This window comes from Heteronotia binoei, chromosome 3 (assembly GCF_032191835.1).
Source record: "Heteronotia binoei isolate CCM8104 ecotype False Entrance Well chromosome 3, APGP_CSIRO_Hbin_v1, whole genome shotgun sequence".
Taxonomy (NCBI): domain Eukaryota; kingdom Metazoa; phylum Chordata; class Lepidosauria; order Squamata; family Gekkonidae; genus Heteronotia; species Heteronotia binoei.
In genome coordinates this window covers 157,204,112-157,221,897 of record NC_083225.1, presented here as the reverse complement: position 1 = coordinate 157,221,897, position 17,786 = coordinate 157,204,112, and the positions used below count along the sequence as shown (strand labels likewise).

General features: G+C 40.8%; 1 protein-coding gene across 8 annotated transcripts in view; it reads left to right on the top strand.

Moving 5' to 3' along the window:
- Positions 1-17,786, top strand: part of NBEA (neurobeachin) — a 581,951-nt gene that overhangs the window by 79,906 nt on the left and 484,259 nt on the right. For all 8 annotated transcript variants that reach the window (XM_060234688.1, XM_060234693.1, XM_060234692.1 and 5 more), the window contains 7 exons: positions 5,823-5,991; positions 6,899-6,978; positions 8,131-8,193; positions 8,281-8,378; positions 11,961-12,053; positions 14,489-14,597; positions 15,459-15,540. In XM_060234688.1, coding sequence (XP_060090671.1) covers positions 5,823-5,991; positions 6,899-6,978; positions 8,131-8,193; positions 8,281-8,378; positions 11,961-12,053; positions 14,489-14,597; positions 15,459-15,540 — 694 coding nt within the window. The remainder of the gene's footprint in view (positions 1-5,822; positions 5,992-6,898; positions 6,979-8,130; positions 8,194-8,280; positions 8,379-11,960; positions 12,054-14,488; positions 14,598-15,458; positions 15,541-17,786) is intronic.

The following is a 17,786-nucleotide window of genomic DNA, read 5'->3' as shown; positions in this document are numbered from 1 at the left end:
CATTTTGTGTTTCTCCCCTGCCCTAAGCCACCAGTAAAGCAGCCTCTCCTCTCTTTCCCTCTTCCCCCTCCCTTTTCCCAAGGAGAGAAAGAGGGAGGAAGAGCATCAGCCAATGCAAGAGCTTGGCTCTATAGCTCTGCTGTGCGATTAAGTTTGTCAGGCTCAATCAATCACTGCAGAGCTACTGAGCCAAGCTTCTCTTCCTTATAGTGGTGAAGTTCCTCCCTCTCCTTGTCCCTTGGGGAGGGAGGGAAAGAGCTGGCAGGACTTCCTTTGCCCATCCCCACCATCAGGAGAGATACAAAGAAAACACTTTTAAGAGCAGTGATGTTTTATTAAAGGTATGAGCTTTTTGCCTTGCTACAAAGAGAGAGAGAGTGTGTTTTGTTGGATTTGTTATGGGTGCAACTGGATTCCCCTCTTTCATTGTATTCATGCCCTCCAGTCTTTCTCTGTAGGAAAGCAAGTGAACTATTTAGAAGAGCAATAACAAGCCAGGATGTGTCCAGCCCAGGTTTACTCAGTAAATTTACCTTGATTTTTCTTTCACATTTTCCTTTGATTGGTGATCTTGAAGTTAGACTTACCAGATAGTAGGTTGATACTGACCACTGTGCATGGCTATCTCTCTGTTCTTGCAGTGTCACATAAGAGCTGTAGTTATTTTTCTGGGGAAGACTATAGTTTTGTAGACGAGCACATAGCCCTCAGTCTGTGCCATGGTGCCTTCACATGTTCTTGATCAGCACAGGAAGCATAATAATAATAATAAATTTATTTTTGTATCCCGCCCTCCACCGCCAAAGGCAGGCTCAGGGCGGCTAACAGGCATGGTAAGTACAAAAACTCACAATGTACAAAAACTCACAATGCCCAGCCACTTCATGTTTTCCTCTGCATCTTAGACTTAAAGCGTTGACCATGAGATCTCCGTAATGAATGTCAATAAATCAAAAGTAGGTTTGCAACTTACAGATGTGCACACCTGAACAACACTAGAACAGCATGTTTAAGATTGGTATAATCAGTGCATTGTCTGCTGTTTTTGATGCAATAATTCATAGCAAGAGATGACATTTATGAGTGTAAAACTAAATATGGCAAACATGCTGCGACGGAACTGGCCCGATTCTGCTTACAGACCCGGTCCCGTCAACTCCCTTTTGAATTGCCAACTCCTGAAGAGAGTTAATCTTCTCTCCACCAGGGCACACTGCCACCACCTGTTCAATTTAGGGGTTCCTGACTGAGAGGAATAGGACTCCCAATCCCGCTTGCCAGTTTTGTGGCCTCAAAGTCCTCTGCCAACCCAGCACCTGGTTAACACAGAGACCACAGTCCTCCTTTGGAAGACTCCTGGAGGATTGGCACCCTTGCCAACTGTATGCCTTCCCTGGGCTCCCCTCTTGCAGTAGCATGGTCTAAGGCGGTTGGGGAAACAGACAAAATATTTATTTAAAACTTACAACTATATACAGGCATTATAAAATTGTGAACAGAAGAACTAAATCAAACTAGGGATAAATGCTCCTTCTTTCCCTCCTATACAACTGCCCCTGACCATACCATCCAGAACCAACTCACCAGTCTCCAAGAATCAAATCAAACTCCTTTCCCCTCCCAAAATCTATAATATAAAACCCAGTTCCCACCCAGGAACTGGTTTTCCCTCCTGCAGCCTTCTGGGAGACCAGCCTGACAGTCTTCCTGTCTCTCTAGGAGGCCTCCTCAGAATTACTGCTTCCAGATAGGAGGGGGAGGGGGCCAGAGGAAGAGACTAGGCCCCAAACCTTCTTTGAGTTTGACAGCCTCTTCCTGCCAACTCACAGATAACCATAGCCTAGGATGGCGTTTCTCCACACATGCGAATGTTTTAAGCATGTTTTATTTTAAGAAAAAAAATCTTTGTGTTTGTCTGTGACCCTTATAAAGTTTATATGTCCGCTATCTGGCATTACATTTTATGACACACATGGCTGGGCCTGACAAGGTCCCATTTATGTCACATCTGGCCCTCATAACAAATGAGTTTGACACCCCTTGTCTAGAATATATGCTGCACCATCCAGTGTCATATATGTAAAAATGCTTTCTACTGGCTTTGATGAGGGTATCAGAAGTGCTGGGGTGAATCTAGAAGTGAATCTATCAGATTTTTTAAAATCTGGAAAATGGTTAATAGAGTGAAAACCCTTGGGGAAGCTTGGAGGCTATTTAAAACTACAATCCTAGAAGCTCAGATAAAATATATACCACAAATTAGAAAGGCACAAACAGGTATAAGAAAAGGCCTGCATGGTTAACAAAGTAATGGAAGCTGTAAAAGGTAAGAAGGACTCCTTTAAGGGGTGGAAAGCTAGTCCAAATGAGATTAATAAAAGGGAACACAGGCTATGGCAAATCAAATGCAAGACTGTGATCAGGCAGGCAAAAACGGACTATGAGGAGCATATTGCAAAAAACATAAAGATCAACAATAAAAATTTCTTCAAATATATTAGAAGCTGGAAACCAGCCAGGGAGGCAGTGGGGCCCTTGGATGACCAAGGGGTCAAAGGATTACTGAAGGAGGATAGAGAAATGGCTGAGAAGCTGAATGCATTTTTTACCTCCGTCTTCACTGTGGAAGACAAGAAGCGTTTGCCTGCTCCAGAATCACTAATTTTGGAAGGGGTGTTGAAAGACCTGAGGCAAATTGAGGTGACAAGAGAGGAGGTCTTACAACTGACAGACAAATTAAAAACTAATAAGTCACCAGGTCCAGATGGCATACATCCAAGAGTTCTGAAAGAACTCAAAGTTGAACTTGTGGATCTTCTGACAAAAATATGTAATCTTTCATTGATATCTGCCTCTGTTCCTGAGGACTGGAAGGTAGCAAATGTCACCCCCATCTTTAAAAAGGATTCCAGAGGAGATCCGGGAAATTACAGGCCAGTCTGTCTGACTTCAATACCAGGAAAGTTGGTAGAAACCATTATCAAGGACAGAATGAGTAGGCACATTGATGAACACGGGTTATTGAGGAAGACTCAGCATGGGTTCTGTAAGGGAAGATTTTGCCTCACTAACCTGTTACATTTCTTTGAGGGGGTGAACAAATATGTGGATAAAGGAGACCCAATAGATGTTGTTTACCTTGACTTCCAGAAAGCTTTTGATAAAGTTCCTCATCAAAGGCTCCTTAGAAAACTTGAGAGTCATGGAGTAAAAGGACAGGTCCTCTTGTGGATCAAAAACTGGTTAATTAATAGGAAGCAGAGAGTGAGTATAAATGGGCAGTCTTCGCACTGGAGGATGGTTAGCAGTGGGGTGCCGCAGGGCTCAGTACTGGGTCCCATGCTGTTTAACTTGTTCATAAATGTTTTGGAGTTTAGAGTGAGCAGTGAAGTGGCCAAATTTGCAGATGACACTAAATTGTTCAGGGTGGTGAGAACCAGAGAGGATTGTGAGGCACTCCAAAGGGATCTGTTGAGGCTGGGTGAGTGGGCGTCAACGTGGCAGATGAGGTTTAATGTGACCAAGTGCAAAGTAATGCACATTGGGGCCAAGAATCCCAGCTACAAATACAGGTTGATGGGGTGTGAACTGTCAGAGATTGACCAAGAGAGAGATCTTGGGGTCGTGGTAGATAACTCACTGAAAATGTCAAGACAGTATGCGATTGCAATAAAAAAGACCAATGCCATGCTGGGAATTATTAGGAAGGGAATTGAAAACAAATCAGCCAGTATCATAATGCCCCTGTATAAATCGATGGTGCGGTCTCATTTGGAATATTGTGTACAATTCTGGTCACCTCACCTCAAAAAGGATATTATAGCATTGGAAAAAGTGCAGAAAAGGGCAAGTAGAATGATTAAACGGTTGGAAGACTTTCCCTGTGAAGAAAGGTTAAAATGCTTGGGGCTCTTTAGCTTGGAGAAACGTCGACTGCGGGGTGACATGATAGAGGTTTACAAGATATTGCATGGGATGGAGAAAGTAGAGAAAGAAGTACCTTTCTCACAATGCAAGAACTCGTGGGCATTTGATGAAATTGCTGAGCAGTCAGGTTAAAACAGATAAAAGGAAGTACTTCTTCACCCAAAGGGTGACTAACATGTGGAATTCACTGCCACAGGAGGTGGTGGTGGCTACAAGCATAGACAGCTTCAAGAGGGGGTTAGATAAAAATATGGAGCAGAGGTCCATCAGCGGCTATTAGCCACAGTGTCTGTGTGTGTGTGTGTGTGTATATAATATAATTAATTAATTTTTTGGCCACTGTGTGGCACAGAGTTATTGACTGGATGGGCCATTGGCCTGATCCAACATGGCTTCTCTTATGTAAGACCAAATTACTAGAAAAACCTAAAAATAATCATGTCTGTCTTGAAATAGAAAACATAAAGATCTTTCAAATATTTAAGAGATCTTTTCTCAGGGGAAAAAATATTGGGGTTTTTTTCCATCTCAGATCTTTCCCACTTTCCCCTTCAGGCCTTCACATTTCTACTGGTTTTTTTTTTTAACTAATCCTCAGTATTTACTGTATTCATCTGTAAGTGTTCTGACAAATTTTCATTATCATTCCAGGAAGAGGGAGGGGAGTTTTCTCCAACTAGGGAGTTCTCTATACTTATCTCCAACATTCTGGTTCCATTTTGGTTCAGGTGAAGCTCATCCCATTTCTGCAGACCAGGTTTATCCCAAAATGTCAAAGATAAAATATTAGAAGGGAGAAAACACATGATTGTGGCCAGGTCATTCACCTAGTTATGTTAAAGTCACTTGGTCTCTCCTAGGATATAATTTTGATGCGGGGAAGGGGGGTGGGATTTGAAGAAGCAGCTGCCTATATGGAGAGACTGAACAGCAGAAAATTGTGCTGTGAATTGCTTTTGACAATAACAGTGTTTCATATGGACAGTTTGTGTTATGTATTTTGGCAAACTCAACAAAATTATGTGATGCAACAAGAGCTTTCCTCTAACTTAAACTTACACTGAAGTGAGGCTACAGCTATTCAGCCTTGTTTGGTGAGTCACCACTAGCTGAGAGGGAAGGAATGTGAAGAAAAACAAGAGAGAAGGAACGTTTGTGGTGAGAAAGCACTGTTTGTAGTCAGATGCCACTGGGGCAACTAGCTGATTATGTGCAGCTTTCTCTGTATTCAAATTTCAAGAGGTGCAGTGTTACTGAACAAACTGGGGTTTCTGAATTCAGATGTCACAAGAACGTTAGCACAGTTAGCGCTAACCAGAGTTAGTGAGATGGGTACAAACTGTGGTTTAGAATCCCAGTTTTAACACTGTAAGTTCAATTTAAAGACTAAGCGTCATTCAGACATAATTGTAAACTTCAGAGTTTAATGGTGTTGAATTCAGCTCCTGATTGGGAATATCATCATTGTTAAGGTAGTTAGAATGTGTGGGAAATCATGGGAATATTCTTCTTTATCTGCTTTTATACTCTTTGCATTGGAGAAGGGGACAGTTACAGTACAGCCAGAAATCTTAAGATTGGAAAACATGAGGAGCAAACACATGTGATACAGTGAAGACTCACGGTTTTTTTTATACCTAAACAAAGTTTGTATTGGATGAAGGGTTTCCTGGTTTTTTGAACAGCAACAACATAAAAAATAACCATGGTTTCAGAAAGTAGACTGAATTTGCTTCTGTTTAGAAAAACACATTCATGGCTCTCATGTAAAGATACTATAAATGACAATCTCTTCTTTCCTTCACTCTCTTTGTGATATTTATAGAGCATTTTGCACTAAAAGTTAATATTGGAAATTGGATTGATTAGTATGTTCTGCTTATAATGTTCTTTAGGTTCAACTATCACTTTACACCTATCTATCTGCTGAATTTATTGGCACTGCTACGATCTACACTACAATACGTAGAGTAGGAACAGTATTACAGCTAATGCACACACTGAAATACTACTACTGGGTGGTTAATCCTGCAGATTCAAGTGGCATTACTCCCAAAGGATTGGGTAAGCACAATATTTTACAGTTTTGATGCTTCAGATAGCATATTCATTTTTCGGCCTTAGCTATTTGAGCAAAGACCTTTTCTGATCACCAATTGTTGGTGATTGTTGTGTGTTCAAAGCGTGCGTGACATGATGCCAAACAGCTGTTTTTCTGTACTGTGCATCTTACCATCTGAGGTATGAGTGACCTAGCTGGTGTTTATATACTCTAAGGTGTTTTCACTAGGTGCAGAGTTAGTCAAGAGTCTAAACTGTGCTGAGTGGGCTGTGCTGGGGTGGGTAGCAGTGTTTTTAATTACCATAGAACTCATTGGGAGAGTTCTTGCTACATTTTACTAGCAGTGCAGGTGGAACATTGACTGAAAGGTGTAGGAATTCTGGCTAAATCCCACTCCTTCCTTAACACTCCCCAGGCACAGATCATTTTGGGCCCCTGTGCTGGAGCAGCTGTACTGGCTTTTCATAGATACATCAACAAACATGCCAGAACAAGTTCCTTGGGCATAAGCTATTCCAAAATGACTTTTGTTTATGCCCTTAATCACAATTTCCATTCATCACATCTAGTTTGATCCTGGAGGTTCAGGTTTTAATGTTACAGTGATTGTGTTGCTAGCTTATAGCTCTTCTAATTTTAGGAAGAAGTACCAAGTGAAAAGGCAGATGCAGCATTTGATTGCTGGATCTCTTTGAGTCTACAAGTAGACTGTTAGAACATTCCAGAAACACAGTATAGAACAGACAAGCTCAAAGTAACATCTGTGTTCTGTTGTATTACTTTCATGTTAATGTTATGCACTGTCCAGAATAAAGTCTCTTGAAGAGAATACATTTACTAGAAAATGCCGAGATCAGTAAAAATGGTTGCTTACATTATATTTCAGTTGCTGTCTTTAATTTATTTCAGAAGGTCCTCGGCCATCCCAGAAAGAAATCATATCATTACGAGCATTCATGCTTTTATTTTTGAAACAGCTTATTTTAAAGGTAAATTTTCAGAATTTTAGTGGTATTGCTGTTGGTAAAACCTGAAAAATCTGGGTATAGGTAATTTTGATGCATAAATCATTTTAAGTTATTTAGTCATATAAATATTGCTGCTATTAATCTGTCAAAAGATGGTATAAAATAATATGAAATAGAACTCCATTTTCTCATATTTAATTTTTATATTGTTTTAAGTCTTCTGTTTAGTCAGAAGTGTAAAATCTTTTAGAGCTAGTTCTTCCCACAAACTAGCCTGGTTGCTTCCCATGGCAGTTCCCAACTGTGCAGTCCCTGCTGTTGCAGATACAGAGGCATATTCAAGAGCAGTGGAGCAGCTGTGTCGGAGGATTCACTACACTCTGCTTTGACATTCCCTTGCAGTTGCCACACTGTTCCCCCCTCCACAGCACTGGAGGACTTTCTGCTGTTTTAAAAAAATATTGCTATAGCAATATAGGGAGTGAGACAGTAGCAGCAGAATGATGCTCGAGTGCCTGGGAGTTTTGAAAATCTGCACTTTCTCTTAAACGCTGCCTGTAGATTAAGATGAACTACAATCTTTAAAGAAAGATTATACTAAATCAGGCTTGAGGAAACATCAGAGTGTGGCAGGGAAAGCCATGGAAAGTGGATGAATGGATGACAGTGTCATGTTGATCCTCCCAAGAAAACCCACTCCAGTTTGAATGCCAAGGAGGAGCAAAACATCAATATGTTTCTTGTTATATGAAGGCACATAATGCATTCCAAAGTATGAACCTGTCAGAATTTCTTTACTACTCCATAAACGTATTGTTAAATTTGAGAGCATATTAAAATTATTTTTTAATTAAATTAACTACAGTTTGTGACTTGAACCCACAACATCACCTTACGTTTGGCAGTGGTGAAGATGTATACAGATTCACCATGTAAAAGCCCTAACTATATGAAACTATAGGTGTAAGATTTAAGTTTCTGACTTGGGGTCACAACATTGAAATCAAACATTCTAATTGACTTCTAACAGTGACTTTTAAAGTAATAGTCAAGCATAAATGCACAGCTTAGATTTGCAGATCCAGGAAAACACTTTCTGTTTACAATAATTGATCATAAATGAAGTTTTACTTTGGTCAAAGTGGTAATGAAGATTAATTTAAATCTCCTTAGGATCGAGGAGTCAAAGAAGATGAACTACAAAGTATATTAAATTACTTACTAACAATGCATGAGGTAGGTTGGTATAATTAGATCAAAATCCCAGTCACTTATGCTAACTTCATGAAAAAATATTTGCTAACATTATTTTACGTCATGTAGGATGAAAATATTCATGATGTGCTTCAGCTGCTAGTGGCTTTGATGTCTGAACATCCAGCATCTATGATACCTGCTTTTGATCAACGAAACGGGATACGGTAAGAACTTAAAATAATTTGGTTCTTTATTTCAGTGTTGATAAAATGAGGAAATGAATTAGTATCTGTAATAGATCTTAGGTGTCACGTCTCTCCAAGAGCAATCAGTGGGAGCTGAAAGAATGTTAGAGGAAACAATTGGAAAAGCAGTTAGGATGGCAGTTTTAGAGCAGTTGGGAGTTGGCAGTGAAGGAGTTAGAGAGCAGTTGGGGAGCTGAGAGTATGTCTGACTAAATTAAGCTGAGGCAAAGAGCAGCTTAAAGCTAAATGGAAAGAAGGATCAGTTTGTAACAAAAGATCCCAAATGCTGGAATAAAGAAAATTTGAAAGTTCAAGGGAAAAGAAACATTATAACCTCTACCTTACTTTTTCACTGTTATGTTAAATGAAAGTTAATTCCTTGTTTGTTTAACCCTGTGGGCTGCATGTCTCAGAGAAAGAAACACACAACCGGTGAAGATCTTAGTCTACATACATTTAGGATATGAATAAATGGTGGCAGCATGTGAATGGAACAATGCTTGAACCCCCCTATCACAGCACCCGCCTCACGGTCCCACTGGATCGCTTTTATGTGCTGTTTATGGCTACCCCAGCCCCTCTGTCACCTCAGTCTTTTCTTTTAAAACTTTTACCTCAGGAATATATATAACTCAGGGGTGGGTATAATATGGATTTCTCTGTACAAGTCTCTTCGGGGTTTTTGCTTTCAGATGGAAATATAATGCACTTTGTAGGGGACCACAGCAGCTTGGATAGTTTTCCCAAAATATAGGCTCCAGAGAACTTTAACGTAAACCACAGATATTTATTTTAAACACAAAGTCTTAAACTGGGGATATGGGTGATATATACACGGGCTATAGGGTATCTCACTCAGTTAACAAGTTGCTCAATTGTTTCAGGCTTTAAAATATCTTTTTCTTCTTAGGTCTCTCAGGTTCACAGTTCCTCTATAAACACTCTCCAACACTAGTATAGGCTGGCCTCTTGGGTGTGATGTGCCAAGTCTCTCCAGTCGACTGGAGCCTCTACTCCCAGCCCTTCAGACTCTTAGACCCACATCTATTCCCTCAACCACCTCTCTAGATCTTAAGAGATGTATATAAGTGTCTGTGACCGTTCAGGTCTTCACAGTGACTCTTCTGTTGTCACACACACAGCCCCTTGGCTGCTTTTATAGAGCTAGCAGTCAGCTTTTCTTCTCTCCTCAGCCAATGTCTCAGCTCTCTCGAAGACCAACTCTCTCAGACTCTGTCAGGCAACTAACTCTCTCAGACTCTGACAGGCACTCACTGACTCCCTCAGCCGTTAGCTGTCAGTCTCACTGAGAGTTCTGAGCACCCTGGCCCCCACCCTCAGGTCACCTGACACAGGCTCTGTGTGTCTTCAGTTTTCTGTTTAACCTATTCCTTACCATCACACCCCCCAACCCCAGTAACTCTGAAGTGTTCAAGTGAGGGCCTGCTCTTAAAAAGGGATGGAAATACAATCCTCTGCATATGCTTGGAGAAAATTAGTACTATTCAGATTCCACTCTAGTTATGAGCTAGTAACTAGTACCTTCCTATTCATTTCCAGCTGTTATTTATTATTTGCTTGGTTCCCGGGTAAATGTTTTGCTAATAGCAAAATAATTCTTTTTGCTTATTAAATTTTCTCTCTAAGATCAAAGAACAGTAGTGTAGGATTGGCCTCTTAGAGGTTCTTCATTACAAAGTATGTAACCCACGTGGTTGCATATCTGTGTATTTCACTGTTTCTACGTGTTGCAGAGGCATATTTCCAGCACACCAGGCTAAAAGAGAAAGCAGCCAAGGATCCATCCTGTGGCTGCTAATGTTACTTTAGAAGCCTTTGTAGTTCTTTACCAAATTTCTACAAAGTCCTGATCTAGATTAGGTGCATGAGGTGGTGGCCCCAGGAGTTCTTGTCTCCCCTGCATATTTTCCAAGTGCCAAAACAAGGGGGACAAGAGCTCCTGTGTAAGCCAAAAGGCCTTCAATAGAGGTTGGGGAATTGACAGGTGGCCAACAGGCTCAAAAGGACCTAGAATCTATGTATACAGGATTCCACTTCCAGAAATTCTTGCTGAATTTACAGAGGACACAAGGTCATGGATACATATAACACACATACAGACCTAATAAAAATAGAGAGAAATGCACAGAGGTAACACAGGGATAGATAAACAGGGTGATAATTACCGATCTTAGTCTTCGAGGAAGGCTCCAGTGGCGACAAACTGGGGCGATGGGGGAAGGGACCCTCAACTGATCAGGAATCGGGGATGTATCTAAACAGCAGAAATGGGGTACTGCTAGATGCACACCTGTAGGGAGCTGGGTCAGAGGTTATAAGGACTACCTTGAGCCCTTAGGAGGTGGGAGATGCAGGAGTGGATGACAGATGGTGACCTCAGAAAAGGGGAGGTTCCGCAATGACCATAAGGGCTGACTTATGCGGTGTCCAATAGCCAGTTTATTGGAGGCACCTGATTGGGTACCCATACCTGGCCAATGAGCATACCTGGCCCTGGTTACCTGATTGGGCCTTCAGGTAACAATGGGAAAAAAGGGGAGGCTCCAGGGTGACCATTAGGGAAAAGAATGAGTAAAATTATTGGGGTGGAAGTGATTAGCAAGCTATCAAAACTTATCTAAAAGGTGACAATAGATGGCCAAATTGCTACCTAAGGTAACACCCGATCTATACAAAGAAGCTTGGGTCTAGATGAAGATGTTCTTCCTCTTCTTCATTCCTCTACTGCACCATCCTTTGTCTTGGGTTCCGTTGGACAAAAGCTTAGGCAGTCTGGCAGAATCCACTCCTAAGATAAGATTGATTGCCTTATGCATGTGACAGCTATTGAGTACGTGAGCTTCTCACTTCGCTGTTATGGAGTCTGGCACTGCAGGAAGATAATTGCTGATGATGTTAGCCTACCAACATGGATTTCATGGTCAAGGCTGGAAGCCACTTGCCTGGACGGTTCCTGGCGGCGCAACTTTTCCCACTGCAATGGCCGAGATGGTGCGTGCATAGAGCGGCTGAAGACCCATCTTGGCTAGCACTCCTCCAGAGATACAGAGTGCTGCTGCAATACGGTAGCTGTTAGTACTCACATAAGTCTCTTACATTCGGTAGACAAACCCATGTTTCCCTGGCAGATGTGTGTCAGTTGAGTCTCCAGGTACCCTGGCAACCAAACGGGTGATTACAATGTCTGTTTATCAGTGAAATTAGGGGTCTTTTCTCACACCTGGGGTTGTCGCATGCCTATCCAGGGCCTTGTGACAATTTTTAAAGAACAACAGGTGCTTTTAAAATGGAGTTGGTGACCATGGCTGCTACCACCTGTAGTTTGGCTCATACAATTCATACAATGAAAGAAAGGTAAAATCTTTGATTTGCAGTTAAGAGAGATTTTTTTTGTTAGCACATACTATATCATTGGGTAAACAAAAGCTTTGTTTAAAAGTATATTTGGAAAAAATATTGCTGGTGTCTCTACAATTCTGTCATCAAAAACATTGCATATTGAATTTGACCCCCCCCCCCCTCTTTCTTCTTAACCTCCAGGGTAATTTATAAATTATTGGCTTCCAAAAGTGAAAGTATTTGGGTACAAGCTTTGAAGGTGCTAGGCTATTTTCTCAAACATCTGGGTCATAAGTAAGTGTACTATTTTTTGTTACTAGTATATGTTTCCTGTTGTTTTACTGTGTTGGATCCCAATTACCTTTTCCACAAGGCTTTCCATTTCAGCCCATTGCTCTCCCTGAAATGCTGCTCCTGGGAGGACAGCAGATGCATAAGAGCATGAGAGGCTAATTGGGATCTGCACCAGGATGAGGGAATTGGTGGAAAACACCCAGCCCTTCTGTTAGCAGAAACTTTAGTGGACCCAATTTATTGAATTAAAAGATCTCTTCCATTTGCTATTGGCTTTCTGTTGTTTTTAGTTATAAAGAAAATGTATAGTGTATTTATTTTATAACTTCATTACTTTTTAATATATTTATATCCTACCCCTTCTCCAAAACGCACAAAGTTTAGCATATCTTAGAATTGATCTCTTCCAATAAAAAAGGTAAAGAGCGTCACCACTCTGCACTGCAGGGCTGCTCTTCCAGTAGTCTTGCAAATTAGATTAGCTTGATGGAGTACTAGACCTAACCAGCACATTGACTGACTCATTTATATTTTCGGAAGTTCAAGTAGATGTCTTCTTGATTTAGAGATGCTGTATATGATAAAGACTGAGTGATACTTATGCCGCTTGCTTAAATATATATACTGCAATCACATACACTAAGTAATGCATATTCAATCCACTTTCAGTGCATTTCCAATAGGATTTTGCCAGTTTACACAGTAAAATCCAGTTGGAAAGGACATTGAAATTGGATTGAAAGTACATTGTTTAGAGTGCGTGATCGAAGCCTTAGACTGCCAAAGTGTGTCTTGGAGAATCTGTGTTAGGCTAGTTCTCAGATTTTTTTGAGGTGGACCCGTCTCTAAATTTACTATACTTTTTTGGGCCCACTTCTAAAAGTTACTGTAGTTTTCAGTACCTACCTGCAAAGTAACTGCATGGTACTTTCTCCTGCATGAATTTATGGAATAATGAGTAATTCTTGTTTAGCATTCATAAATATATAACAGTACCTAGCCACAAGCTATGTTTGTTGGCTTTTTCGAATTTTATAAGGTGGCAAATCCAAATTTGACATTGAGCCTTCACTCCTGTGTCACTTATTCCTCATCCTCACTCCTGTCTTCATGGCCTTCCAGCAAGAGAGTTACAACCTAGTTTGGGATCTTGATCTTCACATTGTTATGAGGGCTGGATATGTCATAAATGTCAGGCTGGGCCATGTGTGCCATAAAATATAACACAAGGTACTGAAGACATAAACTTTATAAAGATGATTTCAGATGCTGAATGGCAATAGCAGGTATGATTGAATTAGGTGTGATGTGCAGAGGGGGTAGTAGGCATGGAGATATCAGCATTTGTAATGAGACAGGAAACCTAGGTCTCAGTTTGGTACAGGAGGATTCAGTCCAGGAGGATGCAAAGAATAAATGGAAATAACTATGAACAAGTGAGCAGTGACTCACAAAAGCACATATCCTACCACATATTTTGTTAGTCTTTCAGGTGCTACTGGACTCTTACTCCTGCTGCTGCTATTAGAAATCACAGCATTCAAAAACTAGTGGGGAATATTTTAACCTTCCAGGACATTCACTTGCTGACCTGAGAATAGCAGTAATCTTACAAGGGAATTTCAAAGGAAAATAAGAGAGACTGATGAATTGCATTGAAGACAATGCATCCTCCTAGACTGAATTGAGGCTTAGGTTTTGTCTCTCATTACCAATGCCTGTTATTATCATTTCATGTCTGAAATCGCTTCACTCTCCAAGATAAAAGGATGGTTAAACTCACATTCTAGCTGTATCTGAAGAAGTGAGCAGTGACTCATGAAAGCTCCTACCCTGCTATGTATTTTGTTAGTCTTCAAGGGGCTGCTAGACTCTTGCTCCCTTCCACTAATACAGAATTACTCTGTATTCTTAGGAAGGTGGATCTCTCCAAGTGCCATGGACTCCATCTCTCTCTCCCTCTCCTTCCCTTCGTCTTTCCCTCCCTCCCTTCCCCCTCTCTCCTTCCCTCTCCCTTGCCAGAGGAGGAGGGGGAGGAGCCGGCGCCCTCAACCAATTGATGGAAGAAAGGCTTGACTTTCTTTCCTCTGCAAAACAGGAAACAGGAGAGACTGGGCAAAGGACATATCCGATGGTGGAAACAGAGAAGAGGAGCTGGAAGTAGGAAGCAGCAGACAGTTTGTAGACTTGATTGGAGCCCTTTAGGGCTGGATGAGGCCCATGGGCTGTATGTTTGATACCCATGTTTTAGGCAGTTTAAAAATAGCCAAGTAATTTTTCACTAATGATAGATGCAAATAGATGAAGTCTTTAAAGCAATTTTCTTAAGATTGAAATATTTTTATTATTTTCATCACTGATGCTAAATACTATCCACTGTCGAACTAAATCTTCTTAATGATTTATGCTAAAATCAGTGTTTGTTTTTCTTTTAGGAGAAAAGTTGAAATCATGCATACCCACAGTTTGTTCACTCTCCTTGGAGAGAGACTGATGTTGCATACAAATACTGTGACCATTACAACTTATAACACACTTTATGAGGTACACAATATTAAAACTTCTCAGTAATGGCCTGTATAAATTTGAAGAATTATTAGGTGGATTCTTTCTGCCATTATTATGTTTTATTCCATTGTTGGCATTGAAGCATAAATAATAATTTCTTCAAAATCTGCTATGAATTTACCAAAAATGTTATTGCTTGGGAGCCTGAAGAAATCCATCTGTTGTGACTAGTCTATACATTTTATAGTATGTCACCATTTAAATAATAAAATCAGGATGCTTAACAGGTATACTGGTTTTTCTTAAGCTTATCTCATTATCTTGAGTTGATTAATATTTGTGTTACAAATAAAATTATTATCATTTTATCTGGTATGGTATGCCTGATTTTAAGACAATATTGCTAAATGAGAATACTAGTTATATTAATGATTTTGATCTGCAGATCTTAAAAATAATCCAGATAGTTCTTTTGATACCAGTAATACTCTTTCTTGCGAGCAATGAAGTTAATGAAAGTTATCTGTACATAAACCTGTTCATGTATTTCAAAAACTGAAGAAAGTATAAAAGCAAAAACTGAAGCTCAAATGTAAGTAGACAAGGCAAGCCAGGAATAAATTTGAGGAGAAAGTATCTAAGATGATCAAAATAAATATATTTTAACAGAGGCTTAAAGGGGACATTGTGGAACCTTCTAAAGGAAATTTGCAGGGAAAGTAGAATTTGCATGTCTGTAGTTAAGCAGTTGGGGATGACCCTTGAGATCTCTTCCAACTCTATGTTTCTATGATTCAATAATGGGCCACTGAACAGTGGCTTCCTAAGCAGTTCACAAAGCATAATAGTGTGAGCAAACCACAAGGAAAAGAAAATGTAACGTATCTTGTCTTGTAGATATTGACGGAACAAGTGTGCACGCAAGTTGTTCATAAACCACATCCGGAGCCAGATTCTACAGTGAAAATTCAGAATCCAAGTAAGAAAAATTTGCTTTGAGTCATGATTTATAATTAATTTTGTAAAACTTTTTCTTTGTAATTTTTAAAAGCTACTGACTTCTTAGTATAATGTGTTGGATAGTTGTATAAGGGCTCCAGAGCTTCCTCTGCCTCACAGAAGAAGAAGTATGGATAGAAACTAGAGCATTTGAGCGAGGTAAATAGTTCTCCTCTCTAGTGCTCTCATTCTCATATCTTGCTTCTCTATTCTTTTCTTGTTAAAAGCAGGATTGAATGATGGCTGGAGGAAGGGTTCTTCCTTTTCCTTATCTGCTCAGTCTCTTCCTGTAGGAAAGTTGGGCAGAAAGAGTAGGATCAAACACATAATTAAACAATTGCTGTATTCTCTAAATTATCCCAACCTCCACTTTCCCATATTCCTTCAGCTTCTGAAAGACAAACTGAGATAAGTTAAAAGAAGGTCCCTCTCTGCTTTGCTGTGGTCTGGCCTTTCCCTCTCCATTCTGTTTCATTTCAAGAGGTGAATGACATTCCTTGGTAACTGTGGTGACAGTATATAGTCTTGGTGATATTCTGACTTGTCATGCTGTTCCTGAATTCATTTTTAATGTAGTTGCTAGATGCCTCTGTGAAACAGGTGGCTGGAATTCTAGGAAGTTGCCTGTCAACTGATACATTCTTATTGTTCCCCTGTCTGTCTGTTGCATTATAAGTAGGGGTGTGCACACAAAAAAAATCAGGATTCTATGGATTCAGGGCATTATAGGCAATGGGGAATCTAACTGGGTGTATCCAGGGGTCTGAGGGGTGTGTTTTTGAGATAAAAGCACCAACATTTCAGCATAGCTTCTCGTGTCTCTCCTCAAAAGACCCCCCCAGTTTCAAAAAGGTGCCCCATCTTCCATTGTTTCCAATGGTGGTGGTGGGGGATAGCAAAAAACAAGATCTGATGTTGTAATGTACTGGGTTCAGACACGATTGGCAGTCAACATCCTTTATTAGCAAGTGCATCACAAGACAACATGGTGGGGCTGGGTCCCTGATTATATACATTCACGCGGAACAACTCCCTTCCTAGTCAGGTCCAATCCTGACCAGTTAAACTTTGTGCCAGATATCTTCATAGGTGAATTTCCTCTGTCCCTTGCAGTAAGGTGACCTGCGGTTTGCTGTTGGTCACCTCAGCGCACATAGCCACGCTGTGTTGTAAATTCAGGGACTGAAATGCAAGACACAACAGATGTCAAACCAGAGAGTCTCTGCAATAGAAGCTGAAAGTTAGTTTCAAAGCCCAGCAGAACCAGTGCATGTATAAAGTGCCCAGCAGAACCAGTGCCATTGTGGCAGTGCCAGTACAAGAGATGTTTATGTTTAATTCGATTTATACCCTGCCCTCCCTGCCTAGTGTAGTGGTTAAGAGTGACAGATCCAAGTGGGGGGGGGGGGGGTTGCAAGCACAGCAGACAGTACATATACATAGTGCCCAGCCCAGCAGAACCAGTGCATGTACAGAGTACCCACAGAAGGTGCCCATATCCTCCATTGTTTTCAGTAGAGGAAAAAAAGAAAGCATTTAAGGGAAAACACTGGGTTTTGCTGGGCTCTGGTACATTGCACTGGTACTGCTTAGCACTCTGTGCATACACTGGCTATGCTAGGCTTGCAAACCCCACCTCACTCTGCTTGGATTTGTAGAGCTAACATTGTCACAGTGGCATTGGGTCTCTTAGGCACTCTGTACATGCACTGGTTCTTCTCTGTATATGAGAGCCAGTTTAGTATAGTGGTTAAGAGTGACAGACTCTAATCTGCTGAACCAAGTTTGATTCCCCACACTTCCACATGCAGCTGCTGGATGACCTTTGGTCAGTCACAGTTCTTTCAGAACTGTTCTCTCAAGAGCAGTTCTCAAAGAGCTCTTTTAGCCCCACCTACCTCACAGGTTGTCTGTTGTGGGGAGAAGAAGTTCATAAACTGCTCTGAGACTCCAAGTGAAAGGTGAGGTATAAATCCAGTCTCTTCTTCATCTTCTTCTGGGCACTCTGTACATACACTGGCTGTGTTAGGCTTACAACCTGTTGCTTGGATTTGTTGAGCTGGCCATTGCCACAGTGGCATTGGTTCTGCTGGGCAGACTACATACACTGGCTATACTAGGCTTGAAACCTCTCCCGCCCAAACTTGGATTTGTTAAGCTGACATTGTCTCAGAGCCTTTGGTTCTCCTGGGCACTTTGTACATTAACTGGCTCTGTGGGGCACTT